The 26135-nt window shown below is 44.3% G+C and overlaps 1 protein-coding gene across 1 annotated transcript in view; it reads right to left on the bottom strand.

Annotated features, from left to right (window-relative positions):
- The window catches only part of lrrc75a (leucine rich repeat containing 75A), a 68255-nt gene that overhangs the window by 22682 nt on the left and 19438 nt on the right, over positions 1-26135 (bottom strand). Inside the window, exons 2-3 of the mRNA XM_069676634.1 lie at positions 25917-26045; positions 5694-5806 (exon numbers count right to left, since the gene is read on the bottom strand). Coding sequence (XP_069532735.1) covers positions 5694-5806; positions 25917-26045 — 242 coding nt within the window. The remainder of the gene's footprint in view (positions 1-5693; positions 5807-25916; positions 26046-26135) is intronic.

The following is a 26135-nucleotide window of genomic DNA, read 5'->3' as shown; positions in this document are numbered from 1 at the left end:
ACTAAACACACAACACACATACACTAAAAAAATAGGTCAAGGAGAAAAATTCAAACGTTGTTACAGTCGATAAATGGAAACACTTTAATGTGACACGTGTAAAATGTATAGCACACACACACACACACACACGCACACACACACACACACACACACACAGATGGAGACAGCTTTTTTCCATCACCATCAGGATCATACTTGAAACCTTCCCTGAAGGCGACAGTCGTGTGTTTGGAGGTTACCTGTAATATGAGGCAGCTTTTAACTCAGATTATAAAGAATAGAGTCTCAGTAATAAGACCTTTTTAACGGGCAATGTATTCCTGTGTGCATATATCTGTTTCAGGCTTAATTACAGACCTCTCTTTAACCTGTCTGCCTTTTACACCTCAGCTCTGTGACTATTTAAAGCGGCACAGGAAACAGTTTCACACCTTCTTTTCTCTGTGAGGGCTGCCTGTGTCATCATTGTTTGTTATTGTTGCAAGCAGGAAAATGTAATCCATTTTCTTATATTGTAATTCAAATCTTAAGTACAGCATGCACCCAGGTCGTCTAATACTGATGCTTCACCATGTTGCGTCTCATGCAGAGCCAGGCTCTATTTGCAGGATCACGGAGGACCAGACTTTGGTACGAGATGTGTTCTGGTTTCTGTTTGTAGTATGTTTGTAGTCCGAGTAGTGTAGTGACCAATCACGTATCAGCAGGCTGCGGTGTATGCAGGAAACAGTTTGTGGGGAGAGCAAACTCAGTACCCCATCTGTCCCAGCTGCCCGATCCGTTCTGCGCGTGTGCAAAAGTCAGCGCGTGTGCAGAATTGAACGCATGCATCACTCGACTCGCGAGAGTTGTGTTCGTGTGCTGGCGGTCGAATTGGCATGTAACATTAGATTAGAGAGTTGTGTCATTGGGTTGGCTGTCAAATTAGCTAGTTTTATCAAATTAGCTAATTAGTATGTATGATACAGAGTTCTTTTAACAATCTATGTTAATAAAACAAGCAGTTGTGCAACTATCTGTGCTTTTATGTTGGCTAATAACGGCCACGTACTGTTACTTGTATTGCAGTGTAGTGTATTTGTCTAATATTGTGTTGTTAATAAAGTTATAAAAAAAAAGAATTGCTGCCATCAAACGTTCACACGAGAGGTACAAATCGGGCAGTAATAAGTATGCGCATGTGCAGAACGGATAGGGCAGCCGGGACGGATCGGGTGCTGACAAGCAAAAGCAGGCGGAACGTAATCTGCTGTAATGACATCCCGGCTCCCATCAGCGTGTTTGATACAAAATGTTCTGGTTTTTTTTTAGTTAAGCCCCCAAAAAAACCTTTTTGGTTAAAGATATAATCTCGAAGATTTTCATTTAAATAAATGTCTGTTAAGTCTCTATCTATCGCTGAACGAGATAACACAATGGTGATTGAGCCGATGGCCCGCTGATGAAAGCCTTTGCATTTGCAGTATTACAGACTGGCCATCTGGTGAGACTTTCGTGTAAAAAAATCCCAAGCGGCGTCCAGTTAGTGACGAGTTTTCCATCAGCCAGCAGTGGTTGGTCTGCCAGAGAGGGTAGGCGGAGCTAAGCGGCTGCTTTTCCGCTCTCTGCAAGTGTTGCGTGAGGAAAATCAAGTTACGACCGTAACAAATTACACTGCATTTATTGTCATTGAAACGAGTGCAAACAGTGATTGAGAACAGTTTCAAGGAGAACACTAACATGTACCTGTAGCTGACATTAAAACAGCCCGTTTGATGAGTGATTCTGTTGTAGAGGTGGTTCTCATTTAGGCCTATATTTGTTTTAGCTATGAGTGAAGCAAAACTTTATGACTTCCTCTATTTTCACATTGAAATTTCACACTTTTGCTGCTTAAAACTTAGAAGGACAAGAAGCTCTTATAGGAGAAAACACTCAAAGATCCACTATAAAGTACAGAGAGGTCACTCTGGATAATATTTAGAAAACCAAACAGTTAAAAAATATGAAAGGGACCAAAATAACTGATTTTCATCCTTTATGTTGACTCCAGGAAGGGCAAGGAGATGTGTGTGTGTGTTAGCGTGTGTTACCATGTGTGTGCGTGTTCCCTGCAAAATGATGATTCAATCTCGTCCTTTGCCCCGAGTCTCAGAGTTAATGGGGCCCGTCTCTCCTCTGACTCAGCTCATGACAGCCTGAAGTGCTGACTGCGACACGCACAGTTGATTAAATCTCGTCCACCAGAATTACTTAAGAAAATGACTGAACTCATTTAATTTCCATCTCCTGTCTTCATTTAATCCCATTACAGGTGAGACACGGCTTTAACAGCGAACCTCTCACTTCTGCGGCCCAAACGCACTCGGCAGGGATCACATCGTTGGATTGTTATTGTTCCTCCACAGTGTGTCTGCAAACTGTTTCTCAGAGGAGGTGACACCTGAAACACACGCTAACAACTGAGGAGGAGAGATTTTCATTTCCCACTGATCGTCACTCACACAGCGCCGGGACTCCTGCTACAATGTCATTTGTCTGCCATCTGGTCCCACCAGGACGCATCGAGCACTGCGCTGCGCTGCCTCACACAGGAGGTTTACAGCGGAAGCAATAAATAAAGTCATTTCATACTTTCAGAGTAAACTTTTGTGGTGATTGTGGATGAAAATGTGTTTGAATTGTAACTTTTTATCATTTTATTCCTCATTAAATGATCGATTTTCTTCATTCTGAGTGAGAACATGTCACTAAAACAGTCTGATAAACAATAAAGTTAATAGAAGTTGAAAATTAAGATTCCTACAAAGACATAACGTGACAATAATCTACTTTTTAATTTAAAAACTTCAAAACTAAATTTTAAGTGCAAATGATCTCACCCCTCGGAGCGAGGTTATTTGTTTTTAGTAACTTTACTTCTTTCAGTTAGCAACAGGTCATTGGTTGAGTGACAGAAGGATGGGCGTGCGCTAATATGAGGTTGCAGCAAATTGTGGGCACAGGACTGCAAAACAAGCAGCAACTTCCGGTGTTGAAGCCAATGCGAAAATGCAAAAACTGCAGTTCCTCGAGTGGCCACTTGAGGCTCCAGAAAACAAGAAATAACATTACAGCAGATGGGAAAATGCCAGTTTTTAAAGCAGAAATAAACATGTTTACAGTCTGGTACAAAAAACGGTTTTGTTATAAATAGCTAATTTTATTGTTCAAGATAACTGTACGGGGGGTGAATATTTTTTATAACACACCCGTTTTAATTATTTTAAGCCTTAAATTATGGGGGCCGGATCACTTGATTGACAGGTGGATCCTGCTGGCTGTCTGCTAGACGTCAACACAGACACAGTCACTGAGCTTAACTTCACCTGTTTGTGTTGTTGGAGACTTTTGGGGATTTTTCATTCAAACTTTGGACAAATAATCTCTCTGTGGGATTTATGGAACTTTATGGCTGTGCAAGAAGTCTGAGCTCCAGCTTTTCGGTGAGTTAAATGCTAGTGTTATTGTATTGATATATTTTAAGCACTAAGTAGCAGGTATACTGTGCTCTCGTTAGCAGACTTGTTAGCCTGTTTATCAAACATTTATTTAATCATCGGTCAGTAAATAGGAGGCAGGAGTTTCAACCACTCGCTTTTCTGCAGCACCACCCTGTCATCCAAATCACTTCAGGCTACATTAAACCAACATGGCGCCGTCCATATTTCGGCTTCATTTACACAGTTGAGAAACCAATGGGAGACATCATAGTGGAGATCATTATTTATACAGTCAATGCTGCAAAATTAATCCAACCTGGAAGGGCCAAAAACTGCAGTTCCTTGAGTGGCCACTTGAGGCTGGCTCCAAAAGCGAGTCAATCCCCATTAGGCACCATATTAAAACAGCAAACTTTACAGCAGAGTTAAACATGTTGATAGTCTAATGCAAAACAACTGTACATGGGTAGAGTATTTATTAAAAATGGGAATGTTGATCATTTTAAGGGTTAAAATTATGCATAATTACTGCTTGCAGTCTGCAACACAGCTAATTCAGTAATTTAATTTAACCTCTCTGCCCGTTTTTTGGTTTTGGTGACTTTTGGGGGATTTTTTCATGCAAATGGCAGTCAAATAATCTGTCTTGCTGTGCAGTTTAAGGCACGAAAAGAGCAACCAAGTAGTCTGTGCTACAGGTCTTTAGGTGAGTAGATATCAGGTGTTTATATGTTAGCACTAGTCATGAGTAGAGGTGTCTGCACTCACCATACCTGGCTTGTTTAGTGACGTACACTATTTTACTTTGTTCAACAAGCTCTTTTAGCTTTTTTGGTCTAACACCACACTGACATTAACTTTTCAATGAGCCATTTAATGAATTAGCTTTGTCAGTGTACATTTGATAACATAGCATCTGCTAAGAAGTGACCATATTTGGACAAGTCCAATAAAGGACCCTGGTGACGGCCATACTGCTGAACTCGAGGCCTCAGTGGTGCAGTCCAAAAAATAATGGGTGATGTCATGATCGCTACGCCAACTCCTTATATACAGTCTATGAGCAGATTTGTTCATTTTCAAACTTGTAATCTTTCAGCCAAATCAACACGGACTCATGAGGCAAGGTCGCGGTGGACTGGAGCCTATCCCAGCTGTCATTGGGCGAGAGGCGGGGTTACACCTGGACTGATCACCAGTCAATCACAGGGCTGACACATAAAGACAGACAACCTTTCACGCTCACATTCACACCTACAGGTAATTTTAGAGTCACCAGTGAACCTAACGCGCATGTCTTTGGACTGTGGGAGGAAGTCGGAGAGAACCCATGCATGCACAGGGAGAACATGCAAACTCCACACAGAAAGGCCGACTTCGTCCAAACCGGGGTTCGAATTAGGAAGCATCTAGCTGCGAGGCGACAGCCCTAACCACTGCACCACCGTGCAGCCCTATATATCAAGTAGATTAAATATTACCCGACATTCTGTCTGCCAAAGAAAAACATTAAGTAAATTGTTTTTCTTACATGATTCACTATCGCTTTACAGGGGTGATCTATGTGCGTCGCGCTTTACTGCAGAAAATGTGATTATTGTATGGAAATGCTTTAAAATCCAGCGTCAGTGAGACCGCATGTTGATGCAGCGCTTTGCATCCATTAAATACGTCGTAGCAGCTTTCAGAGGCCTGAAGATAAGTCTCCTGCTTCAGAGAGGCGGAGACACGTATGGATTAGTTGTTTAAAGTTGCTTTTCATGATGGAATTTGCATGTTGTGTAACACTGCCTTAATAATACAAATCAAATCCATGCAAATCTCCATTTCCCCCTGGCTGCAGAGCTTTCTACATAACAAAGGTGCAGAGAGGAAGTGCTGCTGTGAATAAAAATCACAGCCACGACTTCAAATGCGGCAACGTTTAGCTGTTTGATTAGACGTCACACTGAAACCGGCACAAAACAACACAAAAAACATCTAATTTAGGGATAAAAATTGGGATCATTTGACAGCAGAAAAGGAAAAAGACAAAGAGAGGCACTGAAGGAGGCACAGACGGATTTCATCTCCGACTGTGAGAGAGAAAAATAAAAAGATGTCGTAGATTTTTCCATGGCATCCAAAGGGGCAGCAGATGATGACACACTGAGATGTTAACAACAACAGAAGCACATACTGTACCATGATCACACACACGCGCACACACACACACGCAGAGACACTCACCAGGCCTGGGGTTTCCTCTTCAGCAGGCCTTGTCTCCTCCACTGAGAGTGCGGGCTCAGATGATAAGTCAGCTGACGACAAACCTTCTCCATCGCCCCGAGAGAGTCGCCCTCCTGTCGGACAAACAGAGACACAAACTATCAGCTCAGACTGAGAGGGTGAAGAGGAAACTTTAAACCTGATGGATAAATGTGTTTTTAGATATTTTATGGAAGCTATTTGGATATGTGTGTGTGTGTGTGTGTGTGAGCACACCCACGCCATGAAACCCCTGCTGAAGTCTGACCCCCAGTTGGGCCACAGTCAAAACAGTCAGGACACGCCCCTGATGGCATCTCGTGAGGAATGATTTAATAACATTCCTCGCAGAGTCGGTTAGATATTTATAATCCTGAATACCCTCGACATTCATCAGGATATGAACCTAAAGTGGTAAAATAATACAATTCTCCAACGGACCAGTCACCTGTCAATCAATCATCAGAAGGACCAGTTAGAAAAGACTCCAACAGGTATGTAAATATAACAGGTACATGGTATTTTGCGCTGTCAGTCAGAGGCTGCACGTTGAACACAGAGGGAGCTGGAGACGGAGGAGAGACGTCGTGTTGGACACGACACCATCACAGAGAACGACGGAGCAGTGAAGTGTTGGAGAACAGCCGACAGGAGGAAGACAAGAGGATGTAATTAACGGGTTTAAGGACCACTGGAGCAAAGAATGAACAAACACACCTTCTGTCAACGTCAAGTTCTGATATGACGCGCACACACACACACACACACACACGCTGGGGAATTGAACGCCTCATGTTGCGTTGATTGGCTGTGTCCATAATTGCTCCTTATTTTCTACCTGTGTGTAACATTACTTTCACTTTGTGCTGTTTGTAGAGCACTACAATGTTCCTACAGTGCAATGAAGTGGAAAATAATATGTATGAAGCACGTACACGACTTTCCCTCAAGTACACAACTCTTCACGATGACTGGCGCGGAAATTACAGTCATGTGAAACTTCATGTGTTCGCTGTGAAATAATGATGATGGACGTAGCCAACGTGACGCCACCCACTGATTTATCAACGGACTTTTAAAGGCTTGAGTTCAGCATTTTGCCCGCCGCCATGTTGGTTTTCTGGAGCAGGAAGTGACCATATTCGGACGAGAAGGTGGGGATGGAGAGGAGCAAGTTATCACAGCTAAACGGTCTGTGTCCGTGGATGTAGGTGAATAAGCTAGTTAACCAGTGTTTACCATAGACTCATTTGTTTTGTGGGTATCTCAGGTGAACAAACGGCAGGTAAACAGTGAGAACCATCCATCCATTATCTATATCCTGTCCATGTGGTGTTCTTCATGTGCTACAAGACGTATCAGGGACAACATCAGCAGTCATCTCCACGTCTGGGCCTGTCTGCTTTTAAACTGCAGTGTACCAAGGACAGGCTGAACAACACGTTTTCAGATTGGCAGGTTTGAGACGTCACAAACCTAAGGAGCCAATCCCGTTAATGGACGGGGTGACGCTATGCATATCATTATGTGTAACCTACGGCAACCACTTCTGCAATGAGCGAGCCAGCTGTAACCGTCATCGTAATTTCTGCAAACTTACTACTGACTACTAACATTAACGTTACTACTACTAATTACTACATTTCAAGCTAGCTAAGTTTCAACAAGTTGCCACTAAAAGATGGCAGAGACGTGTTTTGTTTTCGGCTGTTTCCGAAAAGTGAAACGTGGTGCATAGTGGGCGGGGACTCTGCAGATTCAGGAATTTTTAATGAGGGAGAAGGAGGAGATGCCATCTCTACGAAAGCTGTCTTCTCTGTGGGGAAAAGCCAACAACAATCCTGATTCCTATGCACTGCCCGCCACAAATAACATGCATGACAAACACTGTATGTGCTAACAAGCTAGTTATGGCGATCGCAGACACATATATCTGCTCGTAAATGCTAACAAACCATCTGTAATCCAAAAAACCTGGAGCACAGATTTTTCTGGACGGACTGTCAGCACAATAACCGCACAGGAGGCCAAATTCAGGTGATGTGACATCTAGCAGAAAGCTAGCAGCTCCCACCTGTCACTCAAAGAGGCCACGCCCCTAATGTTTCATAACCTGAAGCCTTGTTATCATTTAAACAGGTGAGATGTACAAAGTTGTCCTTGATAGAAAAATTAGCTATACAGATTTTCTACCAGGGTGTGAACATTATGTTTAATTGTGCCGTAAATTTCGGTGTTTTAACGGGACTTAATGGGGATTGACTCACTTTTGGAGGCAGCCTCTAGTGGCCACTCGAGGAGCTGCAGGTTTTTGGAAGTTCTACATTGGCATCATTTTTCTGCTTTGTTTGTTTTGAAATAATAATGAATCAGAATGTCTCTGTTTGCCAATTCACTGCTCCATAAAAACAAATTGATTTGACAACAAGGAAGAAAACAGTTTCTGCCTCCGTTTCACCATACGTGTGCTTGTGAGTCAGGTCTGCTGCAGGTGTTCAGCTTAGAGCAGATGGTGATGAGAAGACGTGATATCTACAAGGACGTTCAGTGTTTTCTAGACTGTGAGACACACAGTGTCGTTCAGGTGTGTGTGCCTATCTGTGTGTATTTTGGGCTTGAAGGGCAGAAGTGGAATAGCAAACAGCTCTTTGTCAAAGTGGATGAAATGATGCCCGGAGCGAAGCAGGGAAAGAAAGAGTTCTTCCACCTCTGCAGCTGCCAAATTAATTTCTCATTTTTCAAATGAAATGAAGCGATAATGATCCCCGCGGAGGAACTGTGAGGATGTTCCTGTGACCGTTGTTCAGACGTCGCAGGAAAGTTGAGGACACTTTGTTTATTGTGTAGATTCACATTTTTAGATTCAGAGAGAAAGAAAACATTTTAATATCTCTCATGTTTTCACTTTTCCTGCCTCAGAAGTAGAGCTCTACTGCTCCAATACTTTTGTTATATCATGTTTATCTTTTTATTAAAGCTGCACTAATCCATGTTATCCATATATAAAACAATGGCTCAGATGACAATATGTGTAATGTGAAATTGATCAGCAGATCTGCTCAGTTCCACAGAGCGTTTCAGCATCTTTCAGCTGCTTGTTTTGATGATATGAGAGGCAGCTGCGACCAAAACACGACCATACAGGTCATATGTGCATCGACTTCTTAGGAACCATCTTCATGTTAAAAGATATTTTGCAACCTCTAGTTTTTCATGTAGATAAATTGTAAATGTAATAACAGGTAGTCCGGTGATGTAACATAAAGAGGGTTAAAGTCCGACCATACTTCCAGTCCTGTTTAAAACAAGTACAAGGCTTAACTGCTGCAATTAGTCTCTTGCAATTGTTGTAGGAAAAACAATCTGTCAATAATATATTGTCATTGTTATTATGATTGGGAGACCAATCAGTCCGGGGCTGTGCGAGGCTCAACCCTGGCACACACGCACACTTTGTCCACATGTGTGGAGACGTTACGCAGAACGGGGATTATTATCTGGACGAGCTGCTGTTGCACGCTCGCTCAAGAAATGAAGCTGCGTCACAGACAGTTAAACTTGCAAACACCTGTCGAGTCTGGACTTTACAATAAACTGTTAAAAGAGCTGCCCCCTCCTCTCCCTGCTCATCATAGATCTGTGCATGGAGCTGAGACCACCAGGCAGCAGAGAGCGGAGGTGCAGACAGCTTCTCTCCACAATCAGAGAGCAAGCTGCCTTGAGCTTGAAAACTTTATGGGCGTGTTTGTGCTTGAATATCATTAGAGCAATTTGCTTTGTGAATCAGACCCTGAGTCGGAGCAGAAAAGTGTTTCACAGCTTTCTAAAACATTCTTTCGTTCCTCCCCTCTTATGATCCACTCACAGAGCTCCAGGATCAAAACAATGGATCGGTCAGTGGGCGGTGCTTCTGCACAGGTCGATCTGTTATCTCCAACAAAATTCTCTACTGGCACAGCCTGACTTGTAACTTTGGCTGTGAGGATGGATCTAAGAGACAATGTCTACGCCTGGACTGGTAGCTGCACTTATTTGCTGACGTCTGTTGAAAGAGAATAAATTGCTAAGTAAACACTGTGCACTACATGCAGAAATATTGACGTTTTGGAGACGCACGGTTCCCCTAAATATTTGATCATAAAATTAGCCTCTCCAGAACTCCTCTCTGACCAGTCTCTGATATTTTAGCACATTCTGAGTCGAAGAATTTGGAGCTGAACTGTGTGTCCTGAGTGGAGACGTATTGATGCTCTGTTTTGCTCCGACTCTCTTGGTAATGAAGAGTAAGAGCGGTCTCATTGTGTCAATAAAGCTGCGTGACTTGAATTGTGCCGAAGTGAAGGAGAGTGAGGTCGGGTCGATGAGCGGCTGGTGGCTTCGCTGTGGCCTTTTCTACATCTCACCCTCTCTCACCCTCTCCCTCTGTCTGCTCCCAGCTCGTCTCCTGCCTCCCCGTCTCTGTTGTCCTTCCTCCCCCTCCTCTCCCTCCTTACATTATTGATACAGAGCACATCTATGAATCTCCAGAGGACTGATGACCTCTCCTCTCTCCCTCTGTCTCCATCTCTCTCGCTCTCTTGTTTTTTCTTATCTGTCTGCTTCATCTCTATTTCTTCCCCTCAGGCCAGCCTGCTGATAAAGTTAGTTTGCACAGCACAAATGGAGCCATTACTTGAGTCCTATTTTTCACTGCATGTAGTGCACCCTCTGGTATATTACTGTTTAACTGTTCCTCCGTCCTGCAGATGAATTGTTTGGATAATTCAATTTTATTGCTCTCGATTCGGCGGTCAAGAGGTGCAGGGGAAGACCCGGCAGACGGCTGAATCATGTCTGGATGTCGGACCATTTGTTTCTTTATGTAACCTTTATTCTATCAGGAATATTACCAGAGATACAAAAACAACAGACTATAACAAAGACAGGTTATATGAAAGTATTCATTTGGACTGGGTGGTGGGCTAGCATGCAACCAAATGCAAACAGCTAACCATGCAAACAAAAAGCTTTTGATTTAGGGTCTTAATCTAGTTATCATGATGAAATATGAGTGATGGAAAAGGGAGAAAGGCGGATGTGCAGGAGCGGTTTGAGAAGTTTCAGTGGACACTTCCGTTCTTTCTTTTGCCTTTGATCTGAGTCATGGAATCCCGTTTAGCTGCTGCTGTCCTCAAAATTATCAAAGAAGAACACAAACTGATAAAATAAAACCTCACGAGGAAAAGTCGACTTCATCTCAAAGTGTCATCGTCTAAAACTGGACTTAATTTAATCCTTAAACCTGACTAGATTCAACAATATTACTAAAACCAGTGTATGAACACATTTCAAACTGCTGTCACATCTTGATCATAGTGACTCTAACAAGACTTGTTATTTCTGTCCAGCAATAAGTTTATGTTAAATGTTATTTGTGCATGAAGATGGTAAATAGTCACGGTTTGGTAAGCTCGTCTTGAAAACCAAACACCTGTTGGTCGTTGGCGTCGGGATGGAAAGCCCGGGTAGACAAGATTTGTCACATCCACCAGCTAGTGAAGTTCCCTTTTGTTTATGTTTCACGTTTTATTTTGTTACTCAACTAACTCAACAACCCTCCTGTGCTGCCCGCCTGTGTGATTACCTGCCCCGCCCGAATGTGTCTCACCTGCGTCTCCACTCACCCAGAGTATTTAGTCTCTAGCTGTATTTGAAGGCCAATTTTGTCACAGCGGCGTGTAGAAGGCTGCCCCATTTCGAAGGCTCCTTCAGATGCGTCCTCCCTTTCCCGGGCCACGAAGGATCCATCGGGTGCATCCTTGACAGCCCAACGTATACCGAGAGCCATTGCGCTCCAATTAAAACAAGATGGCGGATTCTTACGAGGAAAACACTTTAAATGTAAAAGTTTTTGTTTTCAACTCAATCGAATAGCTCCAGATACAAATGTTAAAATAACGAAAGGGACCTTGAAACAAATTGTCTTTAGAGTAATAGGTTAAGTTACGTGACGTTAGTTATGATAGCTATGACTGCTAGCTACCTGTTGCTAGGCGACAGGAGCAGCGTGTGGTGATGCAAGAGTAAGGGCGGGAACAGCTAATGACACAAACAGGAAATCCTCCGTAGACCAGACCTCAGCGTCTACGCAAGCTACGAACGAAGCATCCTTTGTAGGCCGCCTCCTTCGTAGGATGCAGCCCCTGAAGACACAGAGCTTCTGTGTTTCCTTCCTCCTGTGCCAGTTCAGATTGTTCCCTCGTGTTTTTGCAGCCTTTTCGATCTGACCTTTTTGTGGTTTTGACCTCCTGTGTAATGAACCCTGCTTCTGATTAAACAGACTTTTATCATGTGGCTGAGTCTAACATTTGAGTCCTCACTGGGGTTCAGTTTTGACAAGATTAAAGAGATCCAGCAAAATGTGTTTCTGTGTGTGTGTGTGTGTGTGTGTGGCCCCTGTGAGGAAGGTGATGATTTGTCAGGACACAATAACTTAGCAATATTCCTCGTTACACATCTATTTCTAAAAGTCATCTCTCACTGGGATGTCGATACAAGTATATCATCCACTTTTAAGAGTCCATGAAGCGGAAAACGAGATACACCTGCTGAAAATTTAGAGTCAAATTTAATTTGTTACAGATTAAGTTATTAAAGAACGTGCGGTGTCACACCTGTCAGCTACATTTACACAGTGTTGTGACCAAGTCATCTTTGCTTAAGTCCCAAGCAAGTCTTGAGTCATTTTTTCTTAGGCAAGTCAAGTCGAGTCCTTAGTTCAGGCAAGTCAAGTCACTTTTTTTCCACTCAAGATCCAGCACTCTTACCTGTAGTATCCGGTCTTTATAAAGAGAAAACACAAGGTGTTAGCAGCCCGGCTAATAATGATATTATTGGCCAGTTTATATAACGTGTTGAAAAAGTATGACAATGAATTTTATCTGTATTATCTCGGCACAGACGCAGCCATGATGACGGAAAGTGAGAGAGAAAGTATTGAGGAGTAACGAGTACGACTGACGAGGATTCTCTTTGGGGGCTTTGATGTTGCGTGTTGCCATAGCGAGGAGTTTGACTGACTGAGTGTCATAATTTATCTTATTTATAACAACACAAATTATCTCCACCAGTCCGTCCACCGTGACATCTGTCAGCCTGTAAATGTCTGTTTTTGTTTATTTTCAGAGCTTTTCATGTGAGCCAGGAGTGCTCGTTGTGTTTTTGTTCTCCCCTCCCCCTCGCCCTCTGTCTCTTCCACTCTCTGCACACCTGCCCTGGATACCCAATCAGCACACCTGCCTGCCAACAAGCAATCACCACCTCCAACAAGAACCCTGCCGGATCGTTGTGCCAGACACGGTTTGTTTACGTGCCACAAGTCCAGCTCCAGTTTAGCCTTTTTATGTGCCTGCCACCTTCACTTACACCTGTTCTTCCTGTCTCCAGGACCTCCATTTTGCCAGCCTGCCCAGCCAACTTCCACCAGGATCACTCCCATCTGCTGGCCCTTCTCTATCCGCCGCCAGCTCTTCTAAATAAAGCTCGTTTTTTGACACCTTACCTGTTGTAGTCTGAGTTCAACCAACTCGTGACAATCTTTGTTGGAATCAAAAGCTTAGAAGGAAATCTGAATGATTCACACCCTGTAATGTAAAAGACATCGTGTCCTATGAGTCATTGTTTGTCTCAGACAGCAGAACTTATTACACCCTGACGTCGCCCTCAGAAATAATAACTGTTTTCTGTTTCCTCATTATTTCTGAAGCAGCTCTGTCGTATATGAAGGGTTTATTATTTACTCCATCATGGAGGAAATTCAAATCACTTATATATTTCCAACATGTTTCACTTTGAATGTATATTATAATAATTGGAGAGTCGTTGTTGCAGAGGGGAGCACGGTGAAGATAATGAGATGTAAATATAGATGTTATGTGAACAGCTTGGGGGTGACTGTATGCTGGGGGAGGACATATGGACGAGTGGGCAGGTATTTGTTGGTGGCACATGTTGCTTCTGTGTTAGACAGGAAACAGAGTGGGCGTGATATGAGACACAATTATATTGTTGTCTACTAATTCTTACAAATGGTCAACGTTGTTTATCTGGAGACCTTGGGAGAAACTCGGCAGCTGCGCGATATTAGCCGCGTCCCACTCCAGGGGCTGCATCCTTCGAAGGCCGTATTTGAAGGCCGATTGCGTCACAGCGACGTGTAGAAGGCTGTCCCGTTTGGAAGGCTCCTTCAGATGCGGCTGACAAATGTGTTCAAATCCTTTTCCCACGAAGGATCCATCGGGTGCATCCTTCATGGCCCAACGTATCCCAAGACTCACTGAGGACCAATTCAAACAAGATGGCGGACTCTTAAACGGCTGAGGAATACACTGTAAATGTAGAAGTTTTTGGGTTCAACTCAAACGAATAGCTAGCGATACAAATGATAAAAAACTAAACTTTAAATTATCTTTAAAATAGTTATATATAATATATAATATTATAAGATAACTAGTTAGCCAGCTAGCTACCTGTTGCTAGGCAGCTGATGACGCAACAGGAAATCCTACGTAGACCAGACTGTCTCGTTTCAGTTCGGCCTCAGCGTCTACGCGGGCTGCAAGCGATGCATTCTCTGCAGACCGCCTCCTTCGAAGGATGCAGCTCCTGAATTGAGACACGGCTTAAAAAATCTGTTTAAACATAAAAGTAACAGACTGCAGCGCTTCGACTCGGAGTTATTGGCTGATTTAATCCGAAATCTGGTCTCTGACTTTGCTCAGTGCCGATTTTGAGCCCAAATAATCTGCTTTTGTGAGCGCTTTATAGAAAAGTTTGAAACCTCCGTAAAATCCGACTCATCAGGGCCGCCCCAATTATCAAAATATGATGGACATTTATGATTAAAGGTCTGGATGATTTTTCCCAGTGGCACAACAAAAGCTTTGATTATAAAAACTCTGAAGACACGTATGTTTTGTTTTCATTAATGAGACAAGATGGGACTAAAATGTTAGTGCTGAGCTGTCAGACATCCAAAATCCATTATATTTTCCCCACTTAGCATCTAATTTGTTTGTTAAAATACAAACAATCCATTCCTTTAACTGCCGTGTGCAAATCCCCCCGAATCCACCCCAGCCATGCAGGTGATTCGTCTCACAGCGGCAGCTTGACAGTCTAATGACGGTATAAATCTGTTAATAGTGCATCTGAACAACAACAGCACCATAAAAAACTCATTTATTTGAAAGATATTTCTTTGTATGATCTGTTATTTACCACCTTCGTCTTTGGGACTTGAATTAATGAATCAAACGCAAGAGAGGGAAACATGGATGCCATTTATGAGCGTTCAGATCTACACCCTGTCAGACTGCCGATCAACAAGACGAGGTCAAAACCTAGTATGTGGCTGACCGCATCAATGTGCGCTTTTGTGGGCAACACTGGAAGCGTGGCGTTTGCGTGACGGCTGCGGGACGTGTTCATTTTCCTTTGAAATGCATGAAAACAGATGAGAGCCTTCACAATGCTGGCGTGACACGCACGCATCACGTATGTAGAGAACAAAATTTTACCGCGCACAGTTCTCGGCCAAAATACACGGTGAAAATGAATTGTGATGAGTCCTATTGATCTCTGACAGCAACATTAACATCTCTTCCTGCAGTAAAAGTCACAGGCATGGACAGTAACGTAGGTCAACACTTCAGGTATGCCTTTTCAAAGTAAAAGCCCGATGTGGAATTCTGACTCCCCTCGTTTGTACACAATGCTTTTATTTTGAAGTGTTTCCCTGGCCATTGTTGTAGTTATTTTTTTTAGTTTATTTGGCTCTGAAAGTACCGACAGTCATTCACTCAGTCAGCAAGTCAGCCTCTCTGCCCACCTTCAAGCCTTTATCCATGTCCAGTTTTATTCCAATGCTAGTTTAAAATTCTCGCTTTAAACAATATGTGGACATCTTCTAAAGTAAAGTTAAGGAAAAATACAGTTAAAAAAAAGGCCAAATGTTTCTATTTTTAAGATGGGATACAAACTCTAGTCTGACTTCTAACAGCCATCCACCGCGGCCACCTCTGCATCCTTTCCCTCTGCAAGGAAACACGGACGTAACTCGACATAATGAGCTGCGACTGCTGGTTATCAAAACACTCTCACCTAAGCTTCACAGTAATGATGCATTAATTACTGGTGATTTAAATAATCTCTTTTAAAGCTCTAAGCTGTTTAGTACCATGTTTCCTGATATATTGTGCCTGACAAAACAAAGAGATACATAAATGATTCAAATCAGACTCCATGTGCCTCGGAGTGCTCGGAGCTGCTTGGCTTGTATCTGACATTTAATGAGCTGTCAGTATCAGCGGGGTCAAACACACACACACACACACACACACACACACACACGAATGCTGCTGTTAGAGACGAGTAAAGCTGAGCAGCGGGATTCACGCAGACGGACGGATGGAACGACAGAAGAAAAGTGCGAAACAGCGATGAGTGAAAGGAGACGGGAGGTGTGAAATACAGAGGTAAAAGAAAGAGAGAATAACAGAGAGAGAATCAGAGCAGCTGCAGGGACAAAGCGGGGAAGCTTTCAGCTGCTGAAAGGAGAGATTCACCAACATCCCTGCTTAGCTGAAATGTAGAGACCTTTCACTCTCTCTGTGGAGGCTTCTGTGTGTGTGTGTGAGCATCGGCATGTCTCTGTGCTTTTCTGTAAAGGAAGCAACATGAGTGTGTGTGTGTCTGCCAGGAGGGATCTTCCACAAAGGAGGATTAGCTGACAGGATGTATTGAACTGAAATCATGCTCTTGCTCTCTCATACGGCTCTGATACGATCTGTGTTCCTTATTCTGTTTCATATGATCAGATTTAGGCTCATACGACCGAGCTGGTTCTCCAATAACCTCTCTGATCGTCAGCAAAGTGTGCAGCTCAGTGGTTTCCCCCCCAGCTTTCAGAATATCACCAAAGGTGTGCCACAAGGTTCAGATCTAGGACCAACCCTTTTCACTCTATATGTAAATGATGCAGGTCTTTATATTCTCTCTATGATACCCCCTTCCCACCTAAATTTATCCTGTTGACACAGGTTTTTCAGACCCGGGGAGACCCACTTTATAAATGCTGATTGTCTCTTTTCACACTGCCAGTGAAGTATCCTCCTGTCGGTCTCTTTTCTGCTGCGTCTGACGTCACAAACACGCCGGAGACAGGGTTAGTAAACAGTGAAGATGTTACGGTGGTTAGGTCTTTATTGTATCTATTGCTCATTCAGTCTGTTTATTAAACTTGACGGCGACAAATTTGGAACGATGTTCCAGTGCTGCTCGGACGGAGACGGGCGGAATTTGTAGCTGAGATGACGAGGAGTCACAGAAGTTACCGACGGAGCATAGCATCGCGCAGGAAAGGAGGGGCGTGCTGACCTTAGTTCTTCTCATGCTGATTTATGTCTAAGTGTTTCTGACAAGTTTACTTTTAATTAGTTATTTGATGCTATAAAAAGGGGGTGTGGCCTCATTGATTGACAGCTCTGTTGACAAATGGGGCTTCTGCAGTGTTCCGTTCCCGAGTAGCAGAGTAGAGGAGGAACGGTGAGAGGAGACGTAACTAACACTAACACTACAGTCACTGAACTTTCCATAAGAGTGAATATCTGCTTCAGACCGACACAAGAAGCTGCTCTGCTGCAGACTGAGCCCACCTGAGGGCTCCAACACGGCAAGGCCACAAGGTAAATGCTCCATCTCTACTGCTCAGACTCTGGATCCAAATGTGCAAGATGGCAGCGCCTGCCTCGGGGTGTTTTGGCTTCTTTTTTATAAAACAACAGGAGGTGGAGATGAGTCCAACAGGAGGGATTTTGCAGGAGATAAGACTCCTGGTAATATCTCCTGGTTGATGAGGCCCTTTCAGTCGTTCCTGTTCATCCTTTCATCTAAAGAACAGAAGCCTCTGAGTTCACTGTTTGCTCTCCTGCAGTTTTATTGGAGCTGGATTTGAAACGTTACCAAACTGATAATGCAAATGTCTCTCTGCTGCTGCTTCACATCGCTGTTGAACCACAGGGAGGCTTATTGTGAAGCAGCTACAGGAAATGAACAATTTCAGGTCATCTGGGCTGAGTGCTAAATCGCTCCCTGATGACTACTAGAGTGCTCTGTAGTGTCCAAACAACTGTTTCAGCTCGGAGTGTCGAGTTATTGCTTCATATGAAAAGTGCACAATAAAAAAGATGTTGATGGCATGCACAACGTTTTCTGTGCATGTCAGCGATACTGCAGTATGTTGCTGCAGAGAAAACCACAGGGTGTCTGTAATCTGGGGAATGACAGAAGGATGGAGGGATGTCAGACAGACGTTAGCTGCTGCTGTATGAAAGTCTTCTTTATACTCGATGTGTTGCTGATGTCTTTATGTCTCTATTTCTGCAGGAGAAAATGAAAAATAAAAATGCCTGTGAGTCAGACACGGTCACTGTTTGAGGTCTGAAGGCATCCATGTGTGAAGAAGTGAACTCTGTGAGCCGAACATTCATGCTTTTTTTGATGCTTTCTTTGCTTCTGTGCTTGGTTTATTTTAGCAGAAGGGCGATGAGACCTTAAATTCACGGTATTTTTATTGCTTTTTGCAGTAAAGGTTTTTTATTACAGTGTTACAAAATGAATAGGAGTCAGTGAGGGAACATATCTGAGCAAGGAAGAAGGAGTTTTAAAGAAACTAATGTGTTCACTGGTGCAACATAAGCATGAACATGAGGTACATGCCCGCCTTCATGTGTTCAGGGAGGAGTCGCCGGCCCTGTTTAAAGCTGAGAGTGAGAAACCTGAGCAAAGAAGAATCATTGTGGAAGTAATCTAAGGGCGGGTTCACACCAGCCTTGTTTAGTCTGATTGATCGGAACCCTGGAGCGTTTGTCCCCTCGGTGCGGTTTGTTTAGGTCGGTGTGAATGCGGGAATCGAACTCTGGTGTGGACCAAACAACCGGAACATGGTCAGCTAGAATAGACGGGACTGGGTCCGTTTCAAAACGTGTTCCAAATACAGGAAGCAAAACTAAAAACTTGTCTTGTACGATGTTTACGGCTGCTGAGACTTGCAGAGACACACAGCGAGATGAGTAGAGGACAGACGGGGGAGCGATGAGGAAATAGAAATATGGGCTGACCGAACAATTTCACAAATGCTTGTGGAAACGCACAAGAACACGGAGGTGTTCAAACTGTTCAATGAAAAACTAAAGGAGAGTGGAACTGATCAAACGTCGGCTAAAAGAAAAAAAAGTCTGTGATCATGTTGAGTGTGATCGATCAGTGTGCTCTCTCTGTTTACTTCAGGGAGTTTTTTCTGACCAATTCGGACCAATCAGAGAGCAGTTTCCTCACGCATCAAAACTTGATTCGGGTCAAACAAACAGACTTTAGGTGTGAAAGCATCCTCAGACTTTCTTCTCAGTATCCTCACTCAGCCCTGTTTTTTTCCTCTTCTGGCTTCAGCATGTCTGAATGTCGTAGACGGAGGACTGATGGGAAATGATACCAGATAAATGCAGTGATTTCATATAAACATTTAACATATACTTATTATTTGGGACTTCAAAGTCTATTTTCTTCTAACAAATCAAAATCTAGATTATTGATCCTTTATCTCCTTTATTGCTTTTATTGCTTTGATCTCTTTTGTTGCTTTACTGATTTGATTCCTTTTTACTGCTTGTTTTGCTTTTAGCTCTTAGCTCTATTGATTTTATTGCCTTTTACTGGTTTCTATCTCTCCTATTGCTTTTACTGCTCTTATTTCTTTTTGCATTATTTCCTTTCTTTATCTCTTTTAGGTATTTTATTTTATTTCATTTTATTTACTCTTTCTACTTCTTCCTGCTTCGTCCCCTTGGTCTTGGTTGTGTGGGTTCTCCTGCTGCCTATCGGGTATTGGGTTTTGTGATCTGCTGGTTTAATGATCTGCTTGTTCTCTGCTTTACTTTGTTTGTTTGGCTGTCAAAGCACTTTGTAAACTCTTGTTTTTAAAGGTGCTATATGAATAAAGTTATTATTATTATTATTATAACGAGAGTCAATAAGTCTTCCGTAGATCTTTGCAAGAAATTTACATTGATGCCCTGATTTCATCGTACACTGATTAGACAAAGACCTCCAGGTGAACAACAAACCTCAAACACGTCATCAACGTACACACCTGTTACAGTACTCCCCTGCTGTATAGAAATGTGCATATCAATATCTGCATATCTGTGTAAACAAAGTGCATTAGATTCAGGACTATACGTCGGCTTCCTAATATTGACCTTTAATTAAAGGCCTGTTTGGTCTTTATTATATTTGATGGATATGATGCAGCTTGATTGATTACTTATTTACCGTTGAACCGATCGATACCAACCCGGCTGTGCAAAGGAAGAACTCACACCGGACTGACTTTGATGTAGTTAAACACACGTGTGCATGGGTTTGTTTTATTACTGACAGCAGCATCAGTCAGAGATCCTGAGGAGTCTGTTTCAAACATGTTGCATGTGAAATGAACATTTATTACAAAGACTGAAGTTCTGAAAGATTTAATATTTTGCTGCGTTTTCTGAATGATTTAATGGTCATGTGTGATTTCTATCTCCCTGAATGATCCATGAATGTAGCATAAAGAGGATTAACACTGAAGTGATGACTGATTATGTGTCTATTTCCTGTCTCTTAACCAAACTGGACGTCTGTGTTTATTTAATGACTGAAAGAGGGAAATATCCGTATAAAGACTTGCACAGTGGTCATGTTTGCTGATCTCTTCCTGCACACACCAGCAGAATCCGTTCAGGCTGTAACAGCACGATAAGCAATTAAAATCAACAATTTCCACAAGCACAGCCGTGTGAAAGAACTCAGTGGCAGGTGGAAGTGAAGCAAGCTGTGCAGAAATAACATCCTACAAACACGTCTCCCTCTGCACAGATACAATGTTAGCATCGTTTCCAGCAGGAGCAGGCAGCTGCTCAGAGCAAAAAACCTCTGATGAACTCATTTTATTTTACCTGCCCAGCATCAAACATGAGACAGAGAACGCCATGACCAGCTGCTGAACTTACAATGTTACAATGTTATAATACATTTAGCAGAAGTTTCTGTCCTAAGCGACGTACATCTGAGAGTTCGTACAACACAAGCAAAGATCGAGACAGGAGGGAACAACGCGAGTAAGTGCCACAAAAACAGTATGATCGTACACAGGTGTCAACAGGCAGTGCAGAGAGGCAGCGCAGAGAGGCAGAGCGCAGAAGCAGTGCGCAGAGGCAGAGCGCAGAGGCAGAGCGCACAGGCCGAGGCAGAGCGCAGAGGCAGAGCGCACAGGCAGAGCGCACAGGCCGAGGCAGTGCGCAGAGGCAGCGCGCAGAGGCAGAGCGCAGAGGCAGAGCGCAGAGGCAGAGCGCAGAGGCAGCGCGCAGAGGCAGCGCGCACAGGCAGAGGCAGAGCGCAGAGGCAGAGCGCAGAGGCAGCGCGCACAGGCAGCGCGCACAGGCAGAGGCAGAGCGCAGAGGCAGAGCGCAGAGGCAGCGCGCACAGGCAGAGGCAGAGCGCAGAGGCAGAGCGCAGAGGCAGAGCGCAGAGGCAGCGCGCACAGGCAGCGCGCACAGGCAGAGGCAGAGCGCAGAGGCAGCGCGCAGAGGCAGCGCGCAGAGGCAGCGCGCAGAGGCAGAGCGCAGAGGCAGAGCGCACAGGCCGAGCGCACAGGCCGAGGCAGAGCGCAGAGGCAGAGCGCACAGGCAGAGCGCACAGGCCGAGGCAGTGCGCAGAGGCAGCGCGCAGAGGCAGAGCGCAGAGGCAGAGCGCAGAGGCAGCGCGCACAGGCAGAGGCAGAGCGCAGAGGCAGCGCGCAGAGGCAGAGCGCAGAGGCAGCGCGCAGAGGCAGCGCGCAGAGGCAGAGCGCAGAAGCAGAGGCAGCGCGCACAGGCAGCGCGCAGAGGCAGCGCGCACAGGCAGAGCGCAGAGGCAGAGCGCAGGGTGAAAAGAGAAGATGTTTCCCTCAGGAGTTGGTGGTGACCTAAAAGTAAATATTAGACTCAAGAGCACAAAATTGATGCGTATATTGAACACTTTTTGCTAACACATTAGCCTCATCAACATTTGGTTGATATTTTATCAACATTTCCTCACCCACTCCCCGAACAAAGCATCCAGAGCCATGTAGCGAGAGAGTCGCGTCAGTGGAGGTCCAATATGCTCCATGACTCTTTCTCTCTCTCACTATGGCTCTGAAAGTACCCTCAGTCAGTCACATACAGACCCATGTGTAGGGCTGACCCCGGCAGTCAGCCAAAAACACCATTTAGGGGGCGCCGGTTTAGCTCAGCGGTTAAATCACGTGTCCAATATACAGAGGCTGCAGTCCTCGATGCAGCGGCCCTGAGTTCGACTCCCACCCTCGGCCCTTTGCCACCTGTCGCCCCCATTCTCTCTTCCTCTGTTTGTGACACTATGCACTGTCCTGGGGCCGTGGAGAGCTGTCAATCATGACATCAGCGTCAGTTTATTTGTCAGCTGGAAGGTATTTCACCGCGTGTTACCTCAGGACATCAGAAGAGACGCCATTAGAAATAGTTCTGTATAATTTGTCTGCAGAAACGTTACATAAAGATGATTTGTGAAAAACTTTCAGAGATGCTGCATTAACATTAAGCAAACGTCCTTCAAAAGAGAAGCAGCAGAGCCTGAAATATCTGTGACGCCAAGTTCAGGGAAGTAAAAGAGAACAGTGATCAAACGCGCCAGACGGGACGGACGGAGCAGAACGAATGAAACAACACCTCTCTCTCTCTCTCTCTCTCTCTCTCTCTCTCTCTCTGTCTCTCTGTCTCTCTCTCTCTCTGTGTCTCTCTCTCTCTGTGTCTCTCTCTCCCTCCCTCTGGTCTCTCCTCTCGGCCTCTCTCTGCTCACCTTTCACAAACCGAACACAAAAAAACCTTTTCTCTTTCATTTCCTCCGCAGCGTGTGTGAAGAGCCTCTCGCAGAATGTGGCTCACACATCAATAACGAGTCTATTTCAGCTCCCACAATGCATTCTGGGACTCACAGCACAAATCTCGCTCATTTCTCAGCGAACGCAACAAAAAGGCTGCAAATAATGATTCATTTTATTGTCGATTAATCTTGTGAAAATGTGGAAACAATACGAGTGCGAGACAATAGAAAACATGCGAAATCTGGTGATGGAGGAAGAACAGAGAGTTATAAAATAATCAAACACAAAGAGAAACTAATAAACAGCAAAGTGACGACTACAAACACAAACATGCTCTGCCTCATTTTTATCGGGAGGTGTTTTGCTCGATTGCAGATTTGGTAATTGACTCACACTAATGAGCACGACATCTCCAGCATCCTGTCTTCACAGGAAATGCATCAATTCAGGGCAGCATGATGGTGTTTCACGAGGTCTTGTTGAGGTCAGGGGAACAACGTTACACTCACACATCACTCACTCACAGATTAGAACAATTAGCTCGTTATCCCAGAGATGGGTTTGATCATTTAAAGCCGGATGATGATGATGATGATGATGATGATGGTTTCTCTGATCGAGACGACTTCTTACGGTAAATACATGAAAGCTTCTGGAAATGTGGCCTGAAATAGTACAAATGCATTTAAATGATGACATTGAGCGTCTCATTAAAATAAAAAATAAACTCTCATATCTATTAGAAACAAAAAACACACACAGCTCATTTAGCTGTTTAAGCTGCTTCTCAAGGCTGTTTGATTGACATCTGCCTGACTCCGCCCACAGCAACGTCACGTGACGATCAGCATGGTGCAGCTATAAACATTATGTTTGAGTAGTCTGAGTCAGAAGCCGTCTGCATGAGTCACTTATAAATGCTTTGCTCTCCCTGGCTGTGTTAGAGATCACACACTTTACGAGCAGAACGACTGATTTGGCCAAAATGTAGTCTGCAAACAAAAGCTAAATTTACAGTGTGCCAAAAACAGTATGCCTCGCACCAGTCTACCTCGCCAAAAATACCGTTACAACAGCAGTTGAAATGGTGGACGGCAGGCTATCGTTTACTTCTGATTTACAAAACTGGAAACTGGCGCCTGGCCTGCATCGGCCGACTGCTCATTAAAATGTTAACAGCTCCAGCGGTGGGAGTAACAGCAACTTACGTTACTGTAATGAAGGAGCTTTTTCGTGTACTTTTTTGAGTATTTTTCAAAGTCAATAATTTAACTTTAACTTAAGTATGTTTAAATGAAGTCATTCGGCACATTTGTACATCCATCGGTTACTGAGTAAAGCCAAAGTTTTTTGGTTTAACAGAAACAGTTAGATCGCTCTCTTTAAAGCCACCAAACTCCACAAACAAAACCGTCATTTGACCTCGCAGAACTCGGGACTTGTTCTTACCGCTGCCTTGTTACGCGTTGTAACACGTGTTAGATTAGAACCGAACGAACCCTTTAAAACACAAACAATCTAACCAATCAGGGCAGCGGTAGACCATCAGCATCTCCTGTGTTCTGCAAGGTTAAATGGCTGTGAAGAGAGCGGTATAACTGATGTTTCTGTTTAAACAAACGATCTTACTCTTCAACATCAGGGGTCCGTTTCAAAAAGCGGGTTTAGTGAAGCCCCGGGTTTGTTCAGCCTGAAATGAGGGAAACCTCAGGTTTGTCGTTTCAGAAAGAGAGGTAACTTTAACTCTGAGTTGGTTACTATGGTAACTGTGTCTGTGAACCTAACCCGGTCGGGAGTAGGTCTCCTCCCTCTAGAATATAAAACCCTCATTCGACTTCCTCATTCATTCAGCCCGTCGTGATTAAGTATTAAATAAATAGACCAGTTCAAACTTGCACATTTACTCGAGCAGCAGTTTCTTCCCACGCCGCTTCTCTCTCTTTTGCAGCTGCAGCCGTGTTACTTTATGTTTCTAAAAACATGCTCGTATTCGCTGAACGTCCGCATGAAGATTTCGAGCTCCACTGGTGTGACGTAGGAGGACCTCTTTTTGTGTACCGTTGCCATGGTGAATCGTGGTATCAGGGCTCCATTAATGCTGGCTTGTGATATAGTCAGCGTGCACGCATCTGTCGTCATTCTGACACCAAAACATGTAAACACAGGGCCCAGGTTTGAAAATAACAGTTTCATTTTATTGAATTTGCATAGGATGCATGTGTAAGGTAACCATGGCAACGATGCTAATTCGGTCACAGTTCGTCACGGTTTTGCTCCACTCTGCCCCTCCTCTGCTCCACTCCCACCTCATCAGCTCACTCTGCTCACCTGTGCACACAGCTGCTCCTCATCAGTGACCAAGCATGTATATGAGCCTCTCCTGCTCTCACACTCATTGCCAGATTTTTCTTTGCCTTCACGTTAGACTTTCCAGCACTCTCACTCGGACTGATCCCCTGCTGCCGACCGTGCCTTCCTCTGACCTGTCAGCCTCGTCATAATCCTGGAAATCACCTCAGCCAACCACGAGCTCTGCCTCTGTGTTCCTGGTTCCTCTCTCTGTTCCCCTGGCTGCTAGGTGTTCCCCTGCTACGACGCTGCTGTGTGAGCGCCCTGCTTCGCTGACCTGTGGATCGCTGAGACTCTCGCCGTGTCGTCACACTCACTGGCTCCCCAAATCTCCGCCTGTGTCCTGGTTTGCCTTTTTAGATGCTTGCTATCATGTAGATAAAACCCTTTATAACATAGCTTAAAGTCTGTTGTAGATTTGTGCTGCAGTGACTTTAAAGCAGGCCCAGCAGCGGTTTAAAATAAACCTTTTATCGCAGCTCGCGTTGCAGCGACACGCAGCGTTTCAGCACCATGCAGCAATTACACATCGGGCCTTCTAATTCCTATCTTCGTCTGCATCCCTCCTCTTCCCTTCCTGCATTATTCATCCTGTATGGTTGCTGTCACGCTCTCTCCCCCCGTCGCTCCCTCAATGACACACCAGGCTACATGAATGAACAAACACAACGGGCCGTGGATCCCTCAAGGACACACACACGGACACACAAGCACTTAGAGCACTTCCGTCACCTGATAGTGTCAAACAGAGCGAGTCAGGAGATCAGCTGATAGCGGCCAAACGAATCACACCGCTCCGTGTGTGTGTGTGTGTGTGTGTGTGTGTGTGTGTAATCTACAGTATTGTATTCTGCACGTTTAGGTGTGTATATGTGTGTGTGTGTGTGTGTGTGTCGTACCGTCTTGGGGCAGTGGACGTATCGAGCCAGGCTGATGATCAGGTCGTGCGTGATGGGGTCGACCAGGTTTCTGAAGCTGGCGTAGCGGTACAACACGTCATCCAGAGAGGTCGACTCCATGCCCAGGTCCTGCACACACACACACACACACACACACGCACACACACACACGTTAATGGGCTTTACATCTGAGCAGAAATAAAGATTCAAACAGGAAAG

The sequence above is a fragment of the Semicossyphus pulcher genome, unplaced genomic scaffold (genome assembly GCF_022749685.1).
Source record: "Semicossyphus pulcher isolate SPU_LCO1_2020_fin unplaced genomic scaffold, fSemPul1.0.p SCAF_26, whole genome shotgun sequence".
In the NCBI taxonomy this organism is placed as follows: domain Eukaryota; kingdom Metazoa; phylum Chordata; class Actinopteri; order Labriformes; family Labridae; genus Semicossyphus; species Semicossyphus pulcher.
The sequence above is the reverse complement of the archived record's forward strand: the minus strand, read 5'-3'. Positions and strand labels throughout refer to the sequence as shown.